The 22,118-nt window shown below is 38.4% G+C and overlaps 3 protein-coding genes across 3 annotated transcripts in view; all 3 read left to right on the top strand.

The window, feature by feature from the left end:
• Positions 1 to 636: 636 nt before the first annotated feature.
• LOC132797319 (vanin-like protein 2) lies at positions 637 to 3,514 on the top strand. Its single transcript, XM_060809011.1, has 4 exons — positions 637 to 793; positions 852 to 1,485; positions 2,398 to 3,115; positions 3,208 to 3,514. The coding sequence occupies exons 1-4, from the start codon at positions 698 to 700 to the stop codon at positions 3,497 to 3,499; spliced, it is 1,740 nt and encodes a 579-aa protein (XP_060664994.1). The 5' UTR covers positions 637 to 697; the 3' UTR covers positions 3,500 to 3,514.
• A 1,296-nt stretch (positions 3,515 to 4,810) lies between these two features.
• On the top strand, positions 4,811 to 8,733 carry LOC132796684 (vanin-like protein 3). Its single transcript, XM_060807937.1, has 2 exons — positions 4,811 to 5,530; positions 6,889 to 8,733. The coding sequence occupies exons 1-2, from the start codon at positions 4,849 to 4,851 to the stop codon at positions 7,824 to 7,826; spliced, it is 1,620 nt and encodes a 539-aa protein (XP_060663920.1). The 5' UTR covers positions 4,811 to 4,848; the 3' UTR covers positions 7,827 to 8,733.
• Positions 8,734 to 11,603: 2,870 nt separating this feature from the next.
• The window catches only part of LOC132797317 (uncharacterized), a 144,465-nt gene continuing 133,950 nt past the window's right edge, over positions 11,604 to 22,118 (top strand). The window contains exon 1 of the mRNA XM_060809003.1: positions 11,604 to 11,699. The gene's annotated coding sequence lies outside the window, so the exon portion shown is untranslated. The remainder of the gene's footprint in view (positions 11,700 to 22,118) is intronic.

Raw genomic sequence — 22,118 nt, 5'->3', positions numbered from 1 at the left:
CGTTGGTTCTTGGATTCGTACTGAAGATCGATTCGATATTTTTATGTACTAAGAATTGCATAACTTTGGAGTTTAGAAAACTATTTGAATTGAAACTTTGGAAGTGATGTTCTTAGGCTAGTTTGTGGTTGCTAAGCAAATTTCATAGCAATTCAATGCGGGATTAAAATTGATCTCACAAATGTATGGTAAGGACTTTTTAAGCAATATTGGATAACTAAATATTATTTCAAGACAGCTGCTCTATAGTACTGTGAATGAGTGTAGAATATTTATCGGCTTAACTTTATTGCTTCGCATATTTTTTGCACACTGTGCGCAATGCATAAATTCTACTTTTGCAACTTTATTAATGAATTTTTAAAATATATTTGGTCATTCCTAAAAGGATCTGTTATTTCCTAGGTCAACTATATCTCTTTTTGCCTAGGACTTTCACTGAACTTAACCTTCAGGTGTGTAATTATATACAGCTTTGCGTCACTGTACGTCTGGGCAGCGGTCAAGCTGGAGAAACTAGTCGCGCCACGGAATGAATAGGCGCACGATGATGATAAGATTACAATCAGTTGGCGATTTATTTTTTTTTTTTCGGCTTTTGCCGCAAGTATAAAGAGTCATCGAACTGGCTAATGTGCCGCAGTTAAATGTAAGCCAGCAGGCTGAGGTTAAGAGAGAGAGAGAGAGAGAGAGAAAGATGAACTTAGCCAAAGCAAGTTTAACTTTAATCCTTAAGCCTCGTTATGAGCTTGTCTTCTTGTTGTTGTTGTCGACCATCGCGTTGACTCAGCAGGTTGGTTGTCGATGGGTGTTTCCCACACGTTGCTAATCGCCGAAGATTGCTATTTCAGGCGGCCATCGATAGCACCACGGACTTCTATACCGCCGGCGTTGTGGAGTTTCGCAATGCTGCGAGCGTAGCTGATAATTTGGCCGGCTACTTGGAGATCATCGCATCGCCGAATGCCAGCGCCACGGATATCATTGTTTTCCCCGAGGCAACGCTCGGCAATTTCAATAGCTACGATTTTGTGCCCAGTCCTCAGCAACAGGTGACGCCGTGTCTCGATGATCCCGAGGCTCAGTACTACGCTGACTATCTGGTTGCCATCTCTTGTGCTGCTCGCAATGTCAGCAAATATGTGGCGATCAATGTCCCCGAGCACGAACTCTGCACCGATGTCCCGGAGGATACGCGTCCGTGTGCGAGCAACGGTTTCAATATCTACAACACGAATGTGGTCTTCGATCGCAATGGAACCGTCATCTCGCGCTATCGCAAGGTGCATCTGTATGGCGAGCCGAGGAACACGACCTTTGTGCCCGAGAGTATCACCTTTGAGACGGACTTCGGGGTCACGTTTGGCCACATGATCTGCTTTGACATCATGTTCTTTACGCCCGGGGGGGAGATCATTCTGGAGCAGGGCGTGCGCGACTTTATCTTTCCCACCATGTGGTTCTCCCAGCTGCCGTTCCTCACAGGTAAAGCTTCTCTCTTTTGATAACGGCTTAAGCTTAACTTGCAAGTGAACTAGTTGGGAATGGGCGGGCTGAACGAAGGGTTTATTGACTGAACCGGTTCAAGTTGCTGCACAAAATAGATTGCAGTTATGTTTAGTGGGACAGCAGGCTGTAGCTGAACTGGTGCAGAACGGGGTTTACAATAATGCTTCATTAAGTGGTGATAGCTTGCGTCCTGAACCGGTTCATAAGGGATTCAAAATAATGCTTCATTAATTGGCGATAGCTTTAGCTCTGAACCGATTTAGTATGAGAAAATATTTTGAGAAGCTTCCGTATTGTGGTTCAGCTAGTAGCTTTGTCATTTTGGTAAGTCACAATGATCTGAACCGGTTCAACATCAACGGTTGGAATGAACTTGCTTCTCAACATTCACGACAGCTTATAATGTGCACAATTTATGTTGATGTTGAAGCAACTTTTCGAGAGTTAAGTCATACGAAGCGGTTCAAGCGGTTTCATGAAGAATCTGCGCTGCTCCGTGAATAAAATGGTTTAGTCTCTGGTTCACTCCTCTCCAACTGCTTCTTTTTGTAATACTTCTGACTCTCCCTCTTTTGTAATATTTCTAACTCTTTCCCTTCCTGCGGAGTCTTTCTTTGACTTTCTCTCCAACTGTTTCTTCCCCTGTTTCCTTTTGTAATACTTTTGACTCTTTCTATTACTGTAGAGTCTTTCCCTAAATTTCCCCCCTTCTGTTCCTTCCTCTGTTTCCTTTTCTAGTATTTCTGACTCTCCCTCTCTTTCTGCAGAGTCTTTCCCTGAATTTCTCTCCAACTGTTTCTTTCTCTGCTTCCTGCTCTATCTTCCTGCAGAGTCTTTCTCTGACTTTCTCTGACCTTCATTTCCCTTCTCTATCTCTCCTCCTCGCAGCTGTCCAAACGCAGCTGGCTTGGGCGTACGCCAACGATGCGAATCTGCTGGCTGCGGGCGCCAGTCACCCTGAGAATGGCTCCACTGGCAGCGGCATCTATAATGGTCGTAAAGGCACCATCAGCAGTGTGATGGCTCTGGACGAGGGACAACGTCGCATCTATGTGGCTCAGGTGCCCAAATATCCGGCGAGCAGCAGACGCACCTCGAAGCGTTCACGTCGAGCAGTGAAGGAGCAACCGCAACCAAGGAACACGGAAGGTTTCCAGATGAAGCAGGATCTAGTGACGCGCTACGAGACAGTTTCGCTGGAGTCGCTGACGGATCAGGCCACTGACACTTCACTAACTCAGGACGTGTGCCACGGGCAGATCTGCTGTCACTTTGAGGTCGAGTGGCGTTTGCTCGACAATGTGGCGGAGAATGTCAGTTATTACAGCTATCGATTGGCCGCCTACGATGGCTGGCGCAATGAGAAGGGAATGGATGAGAACTATTTGCGCAATTGCGGCATCTTTGCCTGCACCGGACCCAGCATCGAGGACTGTGGCAAATTGGTGCATGCGTTCCAGCCACGTGTGACATTCACCCGTCTCCTCATCGAGGCCGCCTATCCCAAGTCCCGGGAGTTCCTCCTGGCCCCGAGCAGTGTGCGCGACAATCTGTTGCCCCTGGAGCCGCATCAGTTTGAGTTCTCCCTCGAGGAGCTGGCGAATCAGTGAGTGCTGCATTCTGCATTTTGCATTCTGGGAATGTTTCCAATGGGGAATTTCATTGCTAATGTTTGGCTTTACTTTCCCCAAAACTCAGAAATCAACTGCAGTCACGCTTTGAGCTCGCCCCATCGCTGGAGGTGCAGAATCTCCTCACTTTTGCCATCTACGGCAACTACTATGATGATGAGTGCACCTTTAACAAAGGCACCGAACAGGAGGATCTGGAATGCGGTTTCCAGCCCAAAGATGATGGCGCTGCCTCGTTGCGTTTCTCCAGCTTTTTTGCTGCTGCCACTGCTGTTGACAATGCTTCTGAAGCTTCACTAGTGGCAACAACTACAACAAACTATATTGTACTTGCTTCTTTTTCTTTTTTTTTTTGCTGAACTCATAAATGAATCTACTCAAAAAACTAACAATATAGTTTTTAAATTGAAATGTGTAAATTGAAACGATTTTACTAGCTGCAGATCAAATACTCTCAGTCACATTTCAGGCGATACTTTTTTATGACACATGATATAAAGTTGAAATCAAAGTCATATCAAATATCATGACATATTATAAACAGATAGACGAATCCTTGTGATTCTTGTGATTATACAACTGTTGTCCCCACAATATTGTTGTATCCGACATTATTCAATTAACGATATGTACATATATTAAGATGCATTGAACTTACCCAATTTTGTTACCTCAAAATCTGGTTTAAAGACTTTCATCTCTCTGTAAAGACAAATTTCGTGATTGCCATTGAATGTGTTTTGTATAAATATATAAATTGAATTTTTTTTATATTACACAAGTATTTGAATAGTTGGTTAAACTGTCTTGTCAAAAGAAAAATAATAAATATCAAAGAAATGTGTAATATTTTTGTTAATACATTAATCTCATATGTTGAATGATTTCTTAATAAATTTTGTTTTGTTTCTATTCTTTTGAACCTATTTTTGTTGGACATAATTGAAGCAAGCGTTGAACTTTTAATGTACATATTAATTCTAATTGTTATCTGCAGACACGCATGCTCAAATATTTTGAAATAATATCACGCGATTCCCTTTGAATTTTTCTCTGCTTGATTTTGCAATGTCAGTTTTTATATCGCTCGCTTATTGATTGGTTTTCGTTAATCGCCTGTACATCAAATTGAAACTCTATTAGACTAAGAATAAAATCAAAAGACTATATAAAAACAAAGTACAAAATACACTTATTTGTAAAAAATGTTCAAGCTTTAACTGACAATTATCAATAGCAATAAGATTAGTCTAGCCAAAAAAAAAACCAATTTGATTAAAGACATTTTAGTTGCTTCATTTTAGCCAAGACATGAACTAAGTTCAGCCAACAGGCTAAAAGTATGCAATGTTTGTACTGCTTAAAACCACAATTGCAGTTAGGCAACTAAATGCAAAAACGTTGCGTAATTCATGTTAAATAGAAAAGTAAAAAAAGTACATCAAAATTAAACGAATTTCACGCAAATTTCACTCGAAACGAACAACTGACACTGAACACTGAACAGAGGCGAAGTGAAGCGCAGTGAAGTGAATTGAGTGTCTGCCTAAAAGTATGCAATGTTTTTGTGTTATCTCTGCACCAGGGTCGTAAACCAAAGCCAAGCGGTGATATCAGCTGTGCACAATGCGAGATTAGATACAAATCCATTAGAAAACATTTCCATCAATTCGATCGCCGCAGTGATTATCAGTCTGCTTGCAACGTCATGTGCGGCAAGTGGTGCACGCTGCTCCTCCACGTTTGCCTCGTGGCTGGCGAATACTACACAGCTGGCGTTGTTGAATTTCGACCCGACATCGCGGGGGCAACTTCGGCGCAACTGCTCGAGGACAATTTGAGCGCATATCTGGAGCTGATTAGCTTGGCCAATGGTACCACGGACATCATTGTCTTTCCGGAGGCAACGCTCAACAGTTTGCTGCAGTTGACTGCGGTGCCACAGCCGAATGCAACGCACAGTTTATGCCACCAAACAACAGGTCAGGCATCAGCAGCTGCCGAATTTATGCAACAACTTGCTTGCGCCGCTGTCCAAGCGAATACCTATCTGCTCTTCAATGTGAAGGAACGCGAGGATTGCGACAATCGATCCGATCTCGATTGTCCCACCCGCGGTTATCGAGTCTACAACACGAATGTGGCTATCGATCGCAGTGGTGCGATCGTGTCGCGTTATCGCAAATGGAATCTATACCTTGAACCGCAACTCAATCGGACGGCGACGCCAGAGTTTGGCATCTTCGAGACGGACTTCAATGTGACCTTTGGGCATTTTGTCTGCTTCGATATGTTGTTCTACACGCCAGCTCAGGAACTTGTCGAGCGCTTCAACATACGGAACGTGATTGTCACCAAAATGTTCAACTCCGAGCTGCCCTTCCTAACGGGTAAGTTGAGCGAGGGCCTGTTTTCATACCCATTACCAATAGAGCAAGGGAGAGATGAACGAGAGAGAGTCGGAGAATGGAAGTGAAGGTTAAAGAAAGACTCTGAAGGGTAACGAGTATCTCACAGTCGAGCACACTCGACTGAAGCTTTCTTACATGTTTTATAAGTGATTGTTTACAATACCAAATGCCAGTCAGACAGGTTTGACAGCATAACTTTAAATATGTTGCATGTTATTGCTTATGCGTTAGTGAAGCTGCTATTACAGGGTATCCGGTGGCCGTAATGCGGAAATAGATAACGTTGCATTCTTCGTGCAGTTCGGCACTTCTTCATATATTCTTTGTCTGTTTTTTTCCTATATGTCTACTTTCCTATTTCATCTGCTATGATTTATTTTTCTAGGGTATTTGCAAGTCTACCCGATAAGTCTCTATTTAAACTAATTCGTATATTTTATTCAATTTTTCCCTTTCTTCGTCACTTTTTGTTCTTTGCATATTTTCATCATTTATTACAAGGTATTTATTAGTCTATTATAAATCTTGCAACTGCTTTTCCTTTGCCTTACGTGGTATCTGCTAGCCGATCTAACTATCTGAAAAGTCATATCACTTTTATAACAATTGAGTCTTTATTTTGATTAGCTTCACAATTTGTTAGTTCGACTGCAATTCATGTAGCTAGTCGATGACTCTAGTTTAAGCAAAGTTCCCTTTGAGGCAGTTTCACTGCTATTATTTTGTTGTTTGCTAACGGGTTCTATACATATGCGGGGTATCTGCTAGTCCAGTACACTCAAACTTAAACTGTTAATCACAGCAACAGAAAGTGGTCTAAACAATTACCTGACTACTTTATCTTTCAAAGATCTTTCTCTGCAGGGTAGCTGCAAGTCTATCACACTTGAAAACATGTGCTAATCTAAGTTCTCTTTCTCTCTTTTTTTCTTCCTCCTCTTGCATACGAGGTATCTGCTACTCGAGCACACTTCCTCAAGCTATTAATCACAGCAACAAAGAAAGTGGACTGAATATTTGCCTGACTTTATTTCCTTTATTTAAACAAACTTTCTCTGCAGGGTAGCTGCAAGTCTATCATGCTTGAAAACATGTGCTAATCTAAGTTCTCTTTCTTTCTTCCTTCTATTGCATACGAGGTATCTGCTAGTCGAGCACACTTCCTCAAGCTGTTAATCACAGCAACAAAGAAAGAGGACTGAACTTTATTTCCTTTATTTAAACGAACTTTCTGTGCAGGGTAGCTGCAAGTCTATCACACTTGAAAACATGTGCTAATCTAAGTTCTCTTTCTCTTTCTCCCTCCTCCCTCTCCCCCTCCGTTTCTCCTCTTGCAGCCAGCCAACTGCAACAGGGCTGGGCGTGGGCGAACAACGTGAATCTGCTGGCAGCCGGGGCGAGCTTGCCACACGGTGGCATCAGCGGCAGTGGCATCTATGCGGGCCGTGGTGGCGCATTGGCGCGTCGCATGGTCGGCAATGCGACCGAGGGCGTGCGTCAGCTGCTGCTGGCACGTGTGCCACACTCGCCCGACGACTCGCTCGACGACGTCACGTTTGATGAGGAGCGCACGGGGCCCGAGCAGCTGCAGTTGCTGATGTTGCAGCAGCCGCAGTTGGATGAGTTCAACAGCTGGCAGGTGCAGCTCGGAGATGAGCAGCAGCAGCAGCAGCAGCAGCAGCGACGTTTGTGCCACACGGATCTGTGCTGTGACTTTGAGTGGAGCTTGGAATCGGAGGCGCCACAAACTACACGCGACTACGACTACGTGTATCGAGTGGGCGTGTTTGTGGGTCGGCGACGCTACGAGGAGGCACAGTACAGTGTTGTGCGTTTGTGCGGCTTGTTTGCGTGCCGCAACGCCAGCGTCGAGAGCTGTGGTCAGCTGAGGGAAGCGACGGCAGCGGAGAACGGAGAGTTGCAACTGCCGCGCTTCAATACGCTGCGTGTGAGCGGCGAGTTTGTGGAACGTTCGCGACGCCAGCTGATGCCCAGCACGCTGAGCGTGTCGCTCTATGCGCTGCAAGCCACAGAGCTGCTCTGGTCTGTGGCAGATGCCACCCGGGTGCAGTTGCAGCTGCACAAGCCGCACTCACACTTGCTGACCTTTGGCATCTATGGCAACTATTTCGAAGACGAGGAGGACGAAGAGGAGGAGGAAGAGGAAGAGGAGAAGGAAGTGCCGTCGCATAATTGTGGCACCGCACTTGCCACATCTGCCACAGTCGTCATGGCCGGCTTGCTGCTGCTGTCTCTGCTACTGCAGCAACAGTAGCTCGCTCTTCTCTTATCAGCCAAACACTTTGCTGATTAACTCAAATCGCAGCGGCAGCTGTTGCTGTTGCTGTTGGTGCAGGCGACAAAACCGTGTCAAAGCATTTAACAAAATCAAATCTAACTGTCTGGCAACGCCAGCCTATTTTGCTGCAACCAACTTAACAGTGCATTGAACAAAAGCTTTACTTACTATACAACTAAGCAACAACAATAATAAATTGAATGAAGTATTTCACAACTCTACGAATTTTCGTTTACCTGAACAACTCTGGCAACACTGTACATATATTAACTGCAGCAAATTAACAATGCGTTGAAACAAAGCTCCTACTATACAACAACTACGCAACAACAAAGACAAATTCAATAAAATGTGACAATGAAAAAATTCTCAAATTGGCAACTTTACAAAATGTTCGCTTCTCTGAACAAGTCTGGCAACACAGCACATATTTCAACTGCAGCCAACTTAACAAGTCAAACGTTGCCATCAGTTAACAGCTCGAACAACTTAATAATGTGTTGAACCAAAGCTTACCTTGCAACAACTAAGCGACAACAATAATATATTCAAGAAAATATGGCAATGAAACATTTCAGAAATTGACAACTTTACAAAATGTTCGCTTCTCTGAACAACTCTGGCAACACAGCACATACTTCAACCGCAGCCAACTTCACAACACAAGCGTTGCCATTAGTCAGTTAGATCAGTTGTGATCATCTTAATCAGACATCATCTTAAAAGCTAAGCACATTTGTTTTGTATTCTTTTAACACAACCAAATGGCAAAACAATTCTCGATTTTTAATTGGGTTGTGTTTTAATAAACAATTTATTCCGTGTGGTTGTTTAATTAAGCAATAAATCGTGCAAGTAATAAACTTTTGATGGTCTCATTATGCGAGCAATAATATGGCATGTATTTCAGCTTACTAAGTATTTTATGAGGGCGAAGAAAACAGCAGCGAAAATTCAAACAAAAAAATATATCGAGGCAAACGAATGAAAGAAATGACTAGTGCTTAAATTGTGAGAAATTATGAATATATTCAGTTTTTATTCGAATTTTTATTCGAATGTTTGCTTTTTTATGAACTCAATGTGAATTACGAATTACGAATATTCTGAAGCTGCAGAGATACTTATGACCACTTTGAATGTTGCTTGAGTAGAAATTAAATACACTAAAGCTATTATAGACTTTTGAATTTTTTTAGAAGCATATTCTATGACAGCTGTTTGAATATTCTCATGTTCTCTTAACTGCAATCTGTAACTTGAAAAGTAAACTGATGAAACTCACTTGAAAGTTATATGCATGTTGAATTCTATTCTAAAGTATTTTATATCCCTTAACATAGTGTTTAATGCTGTAGATATCTCTTTAGAATATTATCACAAAATTTGCCAACTCTAGCTTTAATAGCTGCTAAGTTATAGCTGCTTACAAGTGCGGACAGACAGACAGACAGATGGTAAAGTATGTGATTATTGTTGTAATATTCAGCTAGAGGAAACAGTGTTGTTAAACGCTTGATTTGTGTGTTGTAAGTAGTAAGCTGATGAAACTCACTTCAAAGTTATATTCTTATTCAATTGTGCAAATATCTGTACAGAATATTATCACCAAATTTACCAACTCTACGTTTCATAGCTGCTGCTTTAATAGTAAGCTGATTTAACTTTATCAACATTTATATTCTCGTTGAATTTTGTTCTAAAGTATTTCGAAAGCACACTTAATGCTGCAGCTACATTTTTAGAATATTATCACAAAATTTGCCAACTCTAGCTTTAATAGCTGCTGAGTTATAGCTGCTTACAAGTGCGGACAGACAGACAGACAGATGGTAAAGTATGTGATTATTGTTGTAATATTCAGCTAGAGGAAACAGTGTTGTTAAACGCTTGATTTATGTGCGCGTTGTGTGTTGGCTTTTATGATTTACGAAAACGATGGCATTTTATTTGTCGCCTGGCAGCAGCTCATTAAATGCGTTGCGCTGCATTCTCTTTGTGGTGGCAGAGTGAGTGTGTGAGTATATGTGTGTGTGTGAGTGTGTGTGTGTGTGAGTGTGTGCTGAAGTGAGTGCAAGTGAAGCAGCTGCGTGCTTTCAATGTTGTTCCTCTTCCTGTTGTTGTTGTTGTCGTTGTTGTTACTGTTGCTGTCTTGCTCTTAAGCTGCTAGCAAATAGTAATTAAGTGGCAGGCAAACAACCGCACACACATACACACACACGCACACATACGCTTAGTCAATTTGGTTGGCCAAAATTGATGTTAAATATATGCAGGCAACTGCGATCTGAGGGGAGGGAGGGAGGGTGAGAATGGTGTCAAGTTCATGTCATTAAGGTGTGATTAACAAAAATTAGTTGCTGCTTAACGGACACACACACACACACACAGAGCACCACTCCAACACACACACGCACGCTGGCAAGCGCAACAGTCTGTGTGTGTGACTCGACTGGAAAGCGTCAGCTTTGCTGCCCCGCACTGGGCAGGTGTAACATACATACATAGGCGCAACACATGAACGTCGACAGCGCAGCCAGCGTCGAAAAACGTTTCATTCATTTCAACTGTTGCTCCCCACTTGTTAGCACACGAATGCGAATACGAAAACGACAACGAAAACGACAACGACAACGAACACGAACACGAACCCTGGAAACACGACAAAGTTTCGTCTGTGGACGAATTGTGCCCCAAAAAAAGCTTCCAAGCTTTGGAGACTTTTTCGCCACGCCGCGTGCGTGCGTGTAGAGTTTTCATTTCATTCTTTGTCGACTTATTCGTATTTCTCTGTTTTAGCGCCATGCGTAAATACAGTTGTATGTGTATGTGTAGACTGCGTTATATTTGCATTAAATTATTCAAGAGCAAAATGTTTTATGTAGCGCACCAAGCAGAGAACAGAAAACAGAGTCAAAGCTGCTGCTGCTGCGCTTTTGCCAGCTGAAATGCAATTAAAAAGCGCAGCAGCAGCAGCAGTCAGCGACGTCGACGTCGACGCCACACACGAAGAGCTTTAGAATTGAACTTCGGCAAAATGCTGTCGACGTCGCTGCTGACGCGTTGCGTGGTCGCAGTCGCAGTCGTCGTCATCGCAGTCGTCGTCATCGCAGTCGTTGTCGTCCGCATTCTGCGACAGCTTTCGGCGCGCGTTTTACCATCCAGTAGGCGTTCAGCCTCCGAGCGGATAACATTGCGTTGTTGTAGTTCTTGGAGTCAGCCACAAAACACACACAAAAATTAGAATCAAACAAACAAATCATCATTCAGCATTCAAATATTCAGAGCAACGTTCGATTTCGATTTCGATTCGATTCGATTTTTTTTTTTTGGTTTTTCTTTCTGCTGAAGTTCAGTTCGATCGTGCAAAATATATATCGAGAACGCTATATAAGACCTTCAAAATAAGAAAAAAACATATTTGAAAAATTCGACTGCAAAAATTGGTGTTTTGGAATTTATTCGTGACGGCGCGCGAATTTTGAATAATCATAAAAATCAAAGAAATAGCAAAAGAACAACTTTAGGAAAAATTCAAAAAAATTTCGGAAATTGAAATTTTGTGCGCACTTTTTTTTGTTGTCTTTTTTGTTGTTGTTTTCTGGTGTCAAATATTCGAAAAGTTATCGAAAAAAAAGCAAAAGAATAAAAATTGAAAAAAATACAGCAAAAGTTCAATTATTGTTTCTGTTATTGACGAGCGAGAGAGAGAAGGAGATAGTGAGTGTGTGCGAAGGAGAAAGAAAGTAATTTAAAGAAAAGAAAGAGACAGAAGAAGCAGAAGAAGAGTGCAACTGCAACTGCAGCACGAAGACAAGAGGAAGCAAGAAAGAGCAACAAAAAAAAAAGGTAAACTGCAATTCTTTCAATATTTATATTTTCTATCTGTGTGTGTGTGTGTGTGTGTGTGCGTGAATGAAGTGTGAATGAAATGATCCCGTGCAACGTTTACAATGTATTTCAGTTGCGCTGAAGGTCAGTGTTGGAAGGTGTGCAAATGTGTGAAACTAATTAAAAATTAATCCCCAGCGCAGCCAACAGACTTGAAAAATTCGTGTGCGAGTGTGTGTGTGTGTGAGTGTGTGTGTTCGAAAAGAGCTTTAATCAACTTAAGGAAGCTGCTGTAATTTGCCCAGATTTAATTTGATTTTAATTACTGACAGCTTAGCGCTTTGCTTCTTTGTCTTCTTCTTTTTTTTTTTGTCATTCATCGTCTTCATCCTTTTCTTTTCTTTTCTTCATTTAATTTTTTTTTGAGTTTGTTGGCCTTGAGCTTAATTTTCGAGAGAGAGAGAGAGAGAGTTATTGATTAAGATTCCATTTGCTTTGGCTTTCAACTCAAGTTTAATTACACATGCGTGTGTGTGTGTGTGTGTGTGTGTGTGTTCGCTTGTGTTTGTGTTTTACTTGCAATTAAAGTTGTGCTCATCTCAAAAGCAGAGTGCTTAGAGACGTTAAGTATACGACGTGGTTACGCTCCACAAATTCCTCTTCAAAGTGCTGCAATTGCTTTACTCGATCTCTGCATAAATGTTTGCTGATTGATTTCATATCTAAACTTTTCGCCTATGAATAGATAGTTTTTCCATAGTTAAGTGTGATTGATTGGCGTAAGTTTTCGATTTTCAGATTATGCTGCAAAGTTCCCGAAAGAAGCATTTGATTGATTATCCAAAGTTTCCGAAACTGTGAGAAATATTATTCAATATTTTTGTACTTTACTTCAATTTGATGTTAATGAATTTTCATTGATATAGTACTTTATTTGTATTGCGCTTTTCTGGCATTAATAGAGATACGTGCATAATTTATAAATAACGAAATTAATTTGCACAACATTTGGTCGAACATTTTTCGCCCCGAATTATTGCCATGCATAATTTGCATTTGCTTTTTCAAATAGTATAATAGAATTCGCAAAAATATTTCACCGCAAAAATATTGCGGGCAGTTTCTCTTTCTCTTTTAATAATTAAATGCTCTTTCGGCTAACTAGTTGACACCAATTTCCTGGATGCTAAGGATTCATTCCAAATATATTTTCAGATGTTTGTTGTCCGGAAATACTTTGGCAAATGCAAAACTTTCGACATCTTTGTCGTGGCGTGTGGAAATTGTGTCAAGCAGAAAGTTTGTTCATCAATTTGAAACATTACTTCATTATCCTCATTAGTTTGGCTTTGACGAGCAACGAGAAACGAGAAACGTGAAACACAAGGGTCTCATTTTCCACTCAATGTGTTTTCTCATCTTTCGTTCTTTTTGGTCAGAAGTTGGATGACTTTTGCCGTTTTTCGCTTTTCGCTTTTCGCTTTGTGACAACCTTTGCTTTTCTTTTTTTGGGGCTACTTCCGGTTTGAATTCTTTTCTGGCAACAGCTGGTGGCGCCATCTGTTGCTGGCAATTGTAAAATACAATATGTATTTCGCATTTTTCGATTTTTCAATTTTCCATTTTCGATTTTCATATTATGCATCTTAGGAGGAGGCGAAGCCATTCTGTTTTTCATTTAGTGGCCGCAGCTTGTGCTCAATATTTCAACTCGCAACTCAATAATTTATGTACATTTGCCAACTGTGCGTATGATTAATATTTGCAAATATGCAGCAAATTGGGAAAAACTTATCAAACAAATACGAATACAGTCACAAGGCTGTGGACAGAGGCAGAGACAGAGACAGAGGCAACTCAGTTCATTGTTTGTGTCTTAATTATTGGCCAAACGGCATTAAATTTTCAAGTATTTACTGAAGCCTAAACAAAATACACAAACGAACAACAACAAAACAAAACACAAAACAGAAAAAAAAAACACAAAACTGTTGCTGCTGATTTTCGTTGTTCGTTGATTTTTGGCGATTTTCGCGATAATTCACTAAATAAACTCGAAACTACACGGCGGCAACTGTTGCTCGAGACGTCTTGTGTATTTGTTCTGTTCTGTTCTGTGTGTGTGTGTGTGTGTGTGTGTGTGTGTGTGTGTGTGTGTGCGGGTGTAAATGAACCATGTGCCAGTCCATCGCCGATCGCTGATCGCTGATATAGAGCGCGTCTCCAGCCATTTATATACCTATACATATAGACATATAGTAGATACATCTGTATACATTTCAGACTGCAAGACATTTGCCAATTGCCCGTTTCACGTTTATGTCTCAATACACTTGCCCGAGGGCAGTTGCTAAAGTTCCCCAAACGCACAACACAACACAAAAGAGGAAATTCTAGAAAATCATTGAACATAAATTGCATTTTTAAAATAATATGTAACCAAAAAAGAATTTCAAAAAGAATTAAATACCTTAGAAGCTATTTCTGCAAAGCTATTTCTTAGCAATAATCATAATTAAATTGAGTTTATATTCAATAAAAAGTTGATAGAAAGCTGTTACTCATTGTTCACAACAGTTAAACAGTGCAGTATTATTCCAAATAATACCAAGGGCTATATTTGGTATATCGAAATAATGTATTATTTAAAGTATACCATATCATTGGTATATATCGATATACTCATATATGCAAAATATACCACAGTATTATTCATAAAATACATTAATAGAATGCTTAACTATTTCCAAGACAATATTTGGTATATTGATATACAAAATATACCATTTCGTTGGTATATCGATATAATCTTATATTTAAAATATACCATAGATTACAAAATATACCAGATTGTCAAACAAAGAAATAGAAAATGGATAAACACCTTCCAAATTTTTTATGGGCCGCAACAAAAAACCTTTTACTTTATACTTTACTTTAATAAAATAATTTACCCTAATGATATTTACTCTATAAACACTTGGCATTTTGTCACTTTAATAATAAGAAAATTGAAATGATCAAGTGGATTATAAATTATTTTACTGTACACACTCAACTATAAACAATGAATGAAATTTAGAGGCACGTTCAGAGTTGAGTTAAAACAAACATTAAAATCTCTTCTAAGGCATACAAATTGTAAGTGTACGAAATACGGTATATTTTAGTATTTTTGCGGTATATTTATTATGAATATTTTAAGAATAATACCGCACTGCATTTGCTTTTACTCAAATTGTATAGCAGGTATCTCAAGTAGCGTTCTACATATCACTTCTTAAAAGAAAACCAAGCATAAACACATTACACTAGTTTGTTCTATAATATTACTATCGATGTACTATCGATAAATTGCATTCTGCTATTTTAAACATAAATTGGGAATTGAATCAATTAAAAAATGGAATTTACAGGTGTTTATTATGCTAGCAGCCCTCGCAGCTAAATATATCTGTATTTTTATATGAAACTATCGAGAGTTTGTATGCGGGCAAAATGAATTGATGATTAGAAATCCGCCAGCATATTTACATAAACAATTAACTAATTGTTATTGTCTTTGCTTTGTACAAATGAACTTTAAACCGAAATACGAAATACGAAAAACTTGGAAAACTATTGGGAAAACCAATGGAATGCACAAAACAACAAAAAACAAATTGTGGAAATTTTCGGAGAGGGGGAGGATGAAAAAAACAAAAACAAAAACAAAAACACAAAATACAAAACGTGCGTAGCGAAAAATGTTCCAAGGGAATGAGAATGAGCAAATTGAATTAACAGTAAATGTAATACGCGAAGTGAACGGAAAAGTAGAAGAATAAGAAGAAGAAGAAGAAGAATTGTGTGTGTATATAGTACAGGTATTTGTATATAGAGTAGAGTATATATCTAGGTGGATATATAGGTCCGATAAACGGAATGTTTCTCGTCCCCTTCGATGAGGCATGTAAACACAAGCAAGCCAAAGGTAACAAATGGCTTTTCAAATAAATTAGCGGCCACCAATTGTAAACAGAGAGCGTTAGAGAAAGAGAGAGAGAGAGAGAGGGAAAGAGTGAGAGAGAGAGAGAGGGAGAAAGTGCATTGCACTGGTTATAGCTGGATACACGTGGATTGACTTCATCAATCGCTGCAGCCAATTGAGACACAATTCGATTCGATTCTCTCACGAAAAACAGCTGAACTGACCATCAATTATCGCCTTGATCTCCATACAAGATTTAAGAATATATGTAATATTATAATATTCAAATACGATTTCAACACATCATCATCAATGCCAACAAAATATGCTTGCTTGACGAGGATTTTTGAAAATATTTAAATGCCAATATGCTCACATTAGATAAAAGTGCATCGAATTTGGAATTATTTTTAGCGTTTTTGATATTCGATTTTCATTATTCATTTTCATTTTTTGCCATGCGCAATTTAAATGCAACTATTTGATGGCTTGTTTCCAAATGAAATTTATGGAATTCAATGTGCTCAATTAATTTTGAACAGTGCTAGAAATTTGTGTGTTTACTCTTTACTCTATTATTATTACTTTCTTTTATTATTTAATTAATTTTTAAATTTAAATTGAAATTTGTGTATTTACTCTTTACTCTATTATTATTACTTTATTTTATTATTTAATTAATTTTTAATTCAAGAAAAGATAAACTAAAAAAAAAGACCAGTTTCTAAAATCAAGAACATTCGTTCTCAAAACTAAGAAACTTTGTCTGAAAAATGCCAAATTCTGAACTTCAGACCAAAAATGTTAGATTCAGATTTAACAAAATTCTGTAATCCATTGCAATTCCTATAAAGATATTATCTACTTTTCAATGTTCAATATAATCTACAATTGTTCTGATTTTTTCATAAGATTTTTAGTCTTAATACTTTAAACCTTCCTTTGATCAAGAAGAACTTGCTCTTATGTCAAATGTTCTCTGAAATCAAGTTGCGTTTTCTAACTTAAAAATTTTCATGTTCTTGACACAATTTTTTAGATCTAAATTATTAGTACTTAGATCAACATTTTTACTTTATTATTTTAACTTTATTTTATTATATTTTTAATTTAAGAAAATGTATTCTTTACATTAGTGTTATTACACTTTATTAGAATTGAAGATATTTGCATTCAATAGTTATAAGTGAATTGTGAATTTGAACTGCTCAAAGTTGTTGTTGCTCATTGAAAGTGAATATGATTCATTTCTTCTATTCAGCGCTTCGCTTTGCACATTATAAAACCCATCAAAAGGGAATAAATCGCATTTTGTGTAACAACAAGAGGCGAATAAAAATCGAAGAAAAATGGGAAAGAGCAAAGAAAATAAAACTCATGCAGACAATCAGAAATTTGCCTTGAAATGTGGCAAATATGTGAGTGTGTGTGTGTGTGTGTGTGTATTGGTGCACGTTCGTATGCAAAGTGCACACACACATAGGAATAAACTCAGCTTTGAAAAGCATGTGATTGAGTGTAAAGAGAGTGCAAAATATACAAGCAATAAGATAAAGTGGCTATAATTGGTTGTAGAAAGCGAAGCGAATTCTATGGAAATAAAATTACTTAAAAGCAAAGTCCATGAAAATTAGGAAATATGTGAGTAAAATTACAAAAATGCAAAAACTGAAATCATATAAAATAACAGCTCATCAAATAAAAAAGAAATAAAAGTGCCGAAATAAGAAGGCAGAGAAAAATTGTGTATAAACGGAAAATAAAATTGGTTTATAGAAATTTGAGTAAAATTTAAAAAATTCAAGAATTAAACCCATATAACAAAACAACAGCTCATCAAATTGAAAACAAATAATTGTGCCAACAATAATAATTAAGAAAAAATTATTATTATTGTTACTCAACGTAAATGAAGTAAGCAAAGCAGAGAAGAATTCTATATAAAGAATCGAAACGAAAATTAAATATTAGAAAATGAAACTAATATTAAATTAAAGCTTATAAACTGACAAACAATAATAAGAGATTGTACAAAAATAAACAATTATATCTCGAAATAAATCGAAAAATTAAATGAAAAATTCCACTTTAGAAAATCGACTCTTTACTACCTATTTTTGGTTATGTTTATCTTGTCAGTTTGTGATATATATAAAGAGAATTTCATGTACTTACTTTGAAAACTGCCCTCGCCATGTGCAGTGAAATCTGTTGAAAGCGCTTCGAAGCGGTTTATCAAACAATTTTGTATTATAGTATATTTTTTTTGAGGTCTCGCTAAGCTGCAAAAAAATTGCGAAAACGAACAAAAATCATTTATGACTATTCAATGCAATTTAGGTGGCCTTAATGTGTGTGAAATGAAAGTAAATGAATAAAGTAATAATAATAAAATAAAGAAAAATAGTGAATATCTACGAAAACATGTAAAAAATACTAAAAACATATAAATTTAAAATTCCTGCTTTTATGTGATGTACTATCAATTTAAAACATATAAATAAACACGTACTCATTTTTAATTAAATCATAACAGTTCGGTATTATTCTTAAAATATACCAAATGAATGCCGCAAATATGCTAAAAATATACCGAAAGCTCTACTTAGTACAATAATATGGTACTACATGGAAAATATACCATCGAGTCGTAAAATATACCAGATTCTCAGACAAAGCAACTAAGATTTGATGAAAGTAAAAAAAAAAATGGTTATACAGAATTATTTTTTTAAATAACTTTTACAATTTTTATCTGATTGGAACAAACATTTCAGGAATCATAAATAATTATTATTATACAAACATTAGCACATAAATTGTGATGAAAAAATGTTAAAATGTTTTCTTTTTTTTTTTATATAACAATGAATATGCAATTCTTGCTTCGTTGTTACTGTTAGCATAACATTATTACAGGGTATATTACCATATTAACTAAATGTAAGCGAGTTTTATTCTACACAGGGCATTTTGCTAGTTGCGCTTTTATAATTTCAAAACTAATTTGCTTTGTTTTTCGATTTTTTTGAGTTGTTTTTGTTCTTTGTTGTTGTTGATTTGTGTGTAGTTTTTGGAAAAGCGACGATCTCAAGGACGCTGCCACCCCACGTGCATTTCAATTAACGTCTCATGTGGGTCGCTGTCCAGTGGTGAGTGCAAGAGAGAGAGAGAGAGTATAGAGACGAAGAGAGAAAGAGAGAGAAGAAACTGCGCATTGCATGAGGTTGCCCGAGAGGCAATTCATTAATTACACAATTAGAACTTGCATTCAAAAAAACCAAAAACCAAAAAAAAAGAAGAAAACTAAAAATGCAAAAGAGGGGAGGGCAAGGGGAGGGAGAGTGGAAAAGCGATTCGACGCAGCTGCAATTCGTGTAAAAGGTTATACTAATATACTATTTTTGTACTATTTTTCAGCGAGTATTTTTTTTTTTGCATTGCTTCTTCGCTTTTGTTTGGCATTCAAAATTCACAATGTTTACCTTGAAATATGCCATGTCATTTCGTGAGTAGCACACAATATCCCTTGTCCCCTCTCCCCCTCTCTCTCTCTCACTGTCTCTCTCTCTCTCTCTCTCTCTCTTTGTGCAATCGAGACAAGTTGAATACTCAATGGAGCTCTGCCTGACAACAACTCAGTTTCAAAACTCATTCAACTCATTTGCAGGTAGTCGCATCTATTCTACTTAGGCTACTTTGTGGCAAACTTCGGTGGATGGGGATGGGGATGGAGGGAGGAGTGGAAGTGCTGCTGTCACAGTTGATGAATTGAATTGGGAGTTTTTGTCGTGTGCGTATCAATGCGATGTGCTACTCGCTGCTAATTCGACTGCTTAACGCGTCCTTGATTGAACAGCGCACACTCGTTGTTGTTGCTGCTGTTACTGTTGTTGTTTAATCGCTAGTTAAAACGAGTGTTTAGGTTGCTTGTTATTCGCCGAGTACTGATTGAATTGTCCATTCAAGTGTCTTTTTATATACATTTGAAGTCTATTCACTTTGATAAGTGTTGAATTCAATGGGAATGTTAGTTTTATTTAAAATTTCATTGCATTCTCTCGCTCGCTCGTTTACTCGTTCATTCCAACATCCTCTTCTTTAACCTAACTAAATTTAACGTGCTTTGTTGAATTGCATAACTAATTGGCTTCAAAGTTATTGGTTAAAGCATTACTCGCTTAAACGTAACTCGTCTAAATGTGATTCGCTAAAACGTTACTCGCTACTTTTCTCTTTTTCTCGTTAAAACGTTACTCGTTCACGTCTTCTTTTATTATCCTTTCAATCTATTCAATCTTATACTTTGTTATAAAACATAATTACATATTCAATTATAAGCTCGCTGATTTGTACTCGTTAGTTATCTACTTAGTGGGTCACCCTTACATATATATTCTACCTTAACTCAAATTCCAATGCTCATAAAGCCAAATATCTATTTATTGCTTCTTAATCCCTCACTGCATCGCAAGATGCTACTTTTCGCTACTTTTCAATTCGTTAGTTTCCTACTCGTTACTTCGAGACTCACTAGTTTAATACTCACTACTTTAATACTCGCAACTGTAATACTCGCTACTTTAATACTCGCTCCTTACTTTCGTAAAGCTAGATGATTTAGCTCGTTACTCGTTGCAGTTGTTATAATGCAACAAATAAATTCTTTGGCTATGCTTCAAATCGCTCAAAGACCTCGCATAAATTAGCTAAGTCAGCTTGTGGAGCTTGTGTGCTGCGTGTATCTCGATTATCGTCTCCACTCATTCGTTAGTTCAATTCCCAATACTCGTTACTCGTTGCAATTGTTTTAAAGCAAAGAATAAATTCCTTAGCTACATTTTAAATTGCTTAAAATGCTCACATATTTTAGATAAGTCAGCTTGTGTGCTGCTTGTATCTTGATTATCGTCTCCACTCATTCGTTAGTTAAATTCCCAATACTCGTTACTAGTTGCAATTGTTTTAAAGCAAAGAATAAATTCCTTAGCTACATTTTAAATTGCTTATTTATATAAATGCTCACATATTTTAGATAAGTCAGCTTGTGTGCTGCTTCTATCTCGATTATCGTCTCCACTCGTTCGTTAGTTCAATTCCCAAATACTCGTTACTCGTTGCAATTGTTTTAAAGCAAAGAATAAATTCCTTAGCTACATTTTAAATTGCTTAAAATGCTCACATATTTTAGATAAGCCAGCTTGTGTGCTGCTTCTATGTCGATTATCGTCTCGTTAGTTCGATATCCAATACTCGTTACTCGTTGCAGTTGTTATAATGAAACGAATAAATTCTTTAGCTTCGCTTCAAATCGCTTCAAAATGCAAGCATAAATAAGCAAAGTCAGTGTGTAGCTTGTGTGTTGCTGCTATCTCGATTATCGTTTCCTCGCATTCGTTAGTTCGATACCCAATGCTCGTTACTCGTTGCTTGTTAAGACTGCCCCACACACACACACACACACACTGCTATAGATGGCCACAAGCATTTGTCTGGTCCACTTGAGCTTTGCACTCTCTTGCACTCTGATAATTATTGCGGACAGACACACAGCATCATAAAGCCAGTTCAGGCAGCGATTCTCATCTAACCTTGCAACGAGTTCTCGTTGTCGTTGTTGCTCTTGTTGTTGTTGTTGCTTGTAATCTCAGTGTTTGTTTGTGTGCGTGTGTGAGTTGTTTTGTTCTGCAGGCAGGACGACATTTTGTCTTAGCAAATTCAATATGGCATCGCATTTCCGCTTGTAGTTAAATGATGCAACATGCAGCAGGTGCTGTCTGCCATCCTCCCACTCTCTCACCCTCTCTCTTTCTCTCGCTCTCTCTTTCGCTTGATTCTCCTTCTCTTTCTTATACATTTCGGCTGTCCAGTTCCAGTTCCATGTCCATGTCCATGTCCATCTCAATGTTGCATTGTTGTGCACAACTCTCCGACAGCATGTGGACAGCTGCTGTTGCCCCTTGCCCCTTGCCTCCACCCCTTACCCTTTTCCCCCTGCACTGGCGTTTTCTTGTTTGTTGTTTGTCGTTGCATGTGCAGCCATGTGTAACTGCAGCTCAGCTCAGCAAGTGCAACTGCAACTACAACTGTAGCTGTAATTGTAATTGTAACTGTAAATGCATTGGCATTGGACATGGCCCCACCTCCTCTTCCTCCTGCATCCCTACCTCTACCCCTGCTCCTAACTCTCTCCTCTCTGATCCTTGCATATAACGTATGCAATTACATTTTGTGTTTATTTGAAGCTCCAGCTTCAACGTCGATGCCTGCAAAAACTTTTGCTAAGCTAATTTTCTTGCCTGTTGCCCGCGTGCCAGCAACCGCGGGGGGTAAAGGGGGGCTCGCTGTGTGTGCCAGGAAAGAGGGGCAGGAAATGGGAGAGGAGAAGAGGGAGAACGTAACGCGCACGCGTTTTGTTAACCGCGAATACATTTTAATTAGCAGCTAAAATATTCAAACTCAAAATT

The sequence above is a fragment of the Drosophila nasuta genome, chromosome X (assembly GCF_023558535.2).
Source record: "Drosophila nasuta strain 15112-1781.00 chromosome X, ASM2355853v1, whole genome shotgun sequence".
Lineage (NCBI taxonomy): Eukaryota > Metazoa > Arthropoda > Insecta > Diptera > Drosophilidae > Drosophila > Drosophila nasuta.
The sequence above is the reverse complement of the archived record's forward strand: the minus strand, read 5'-3'. Positions and strand labels throughout refer to the sequence as shown.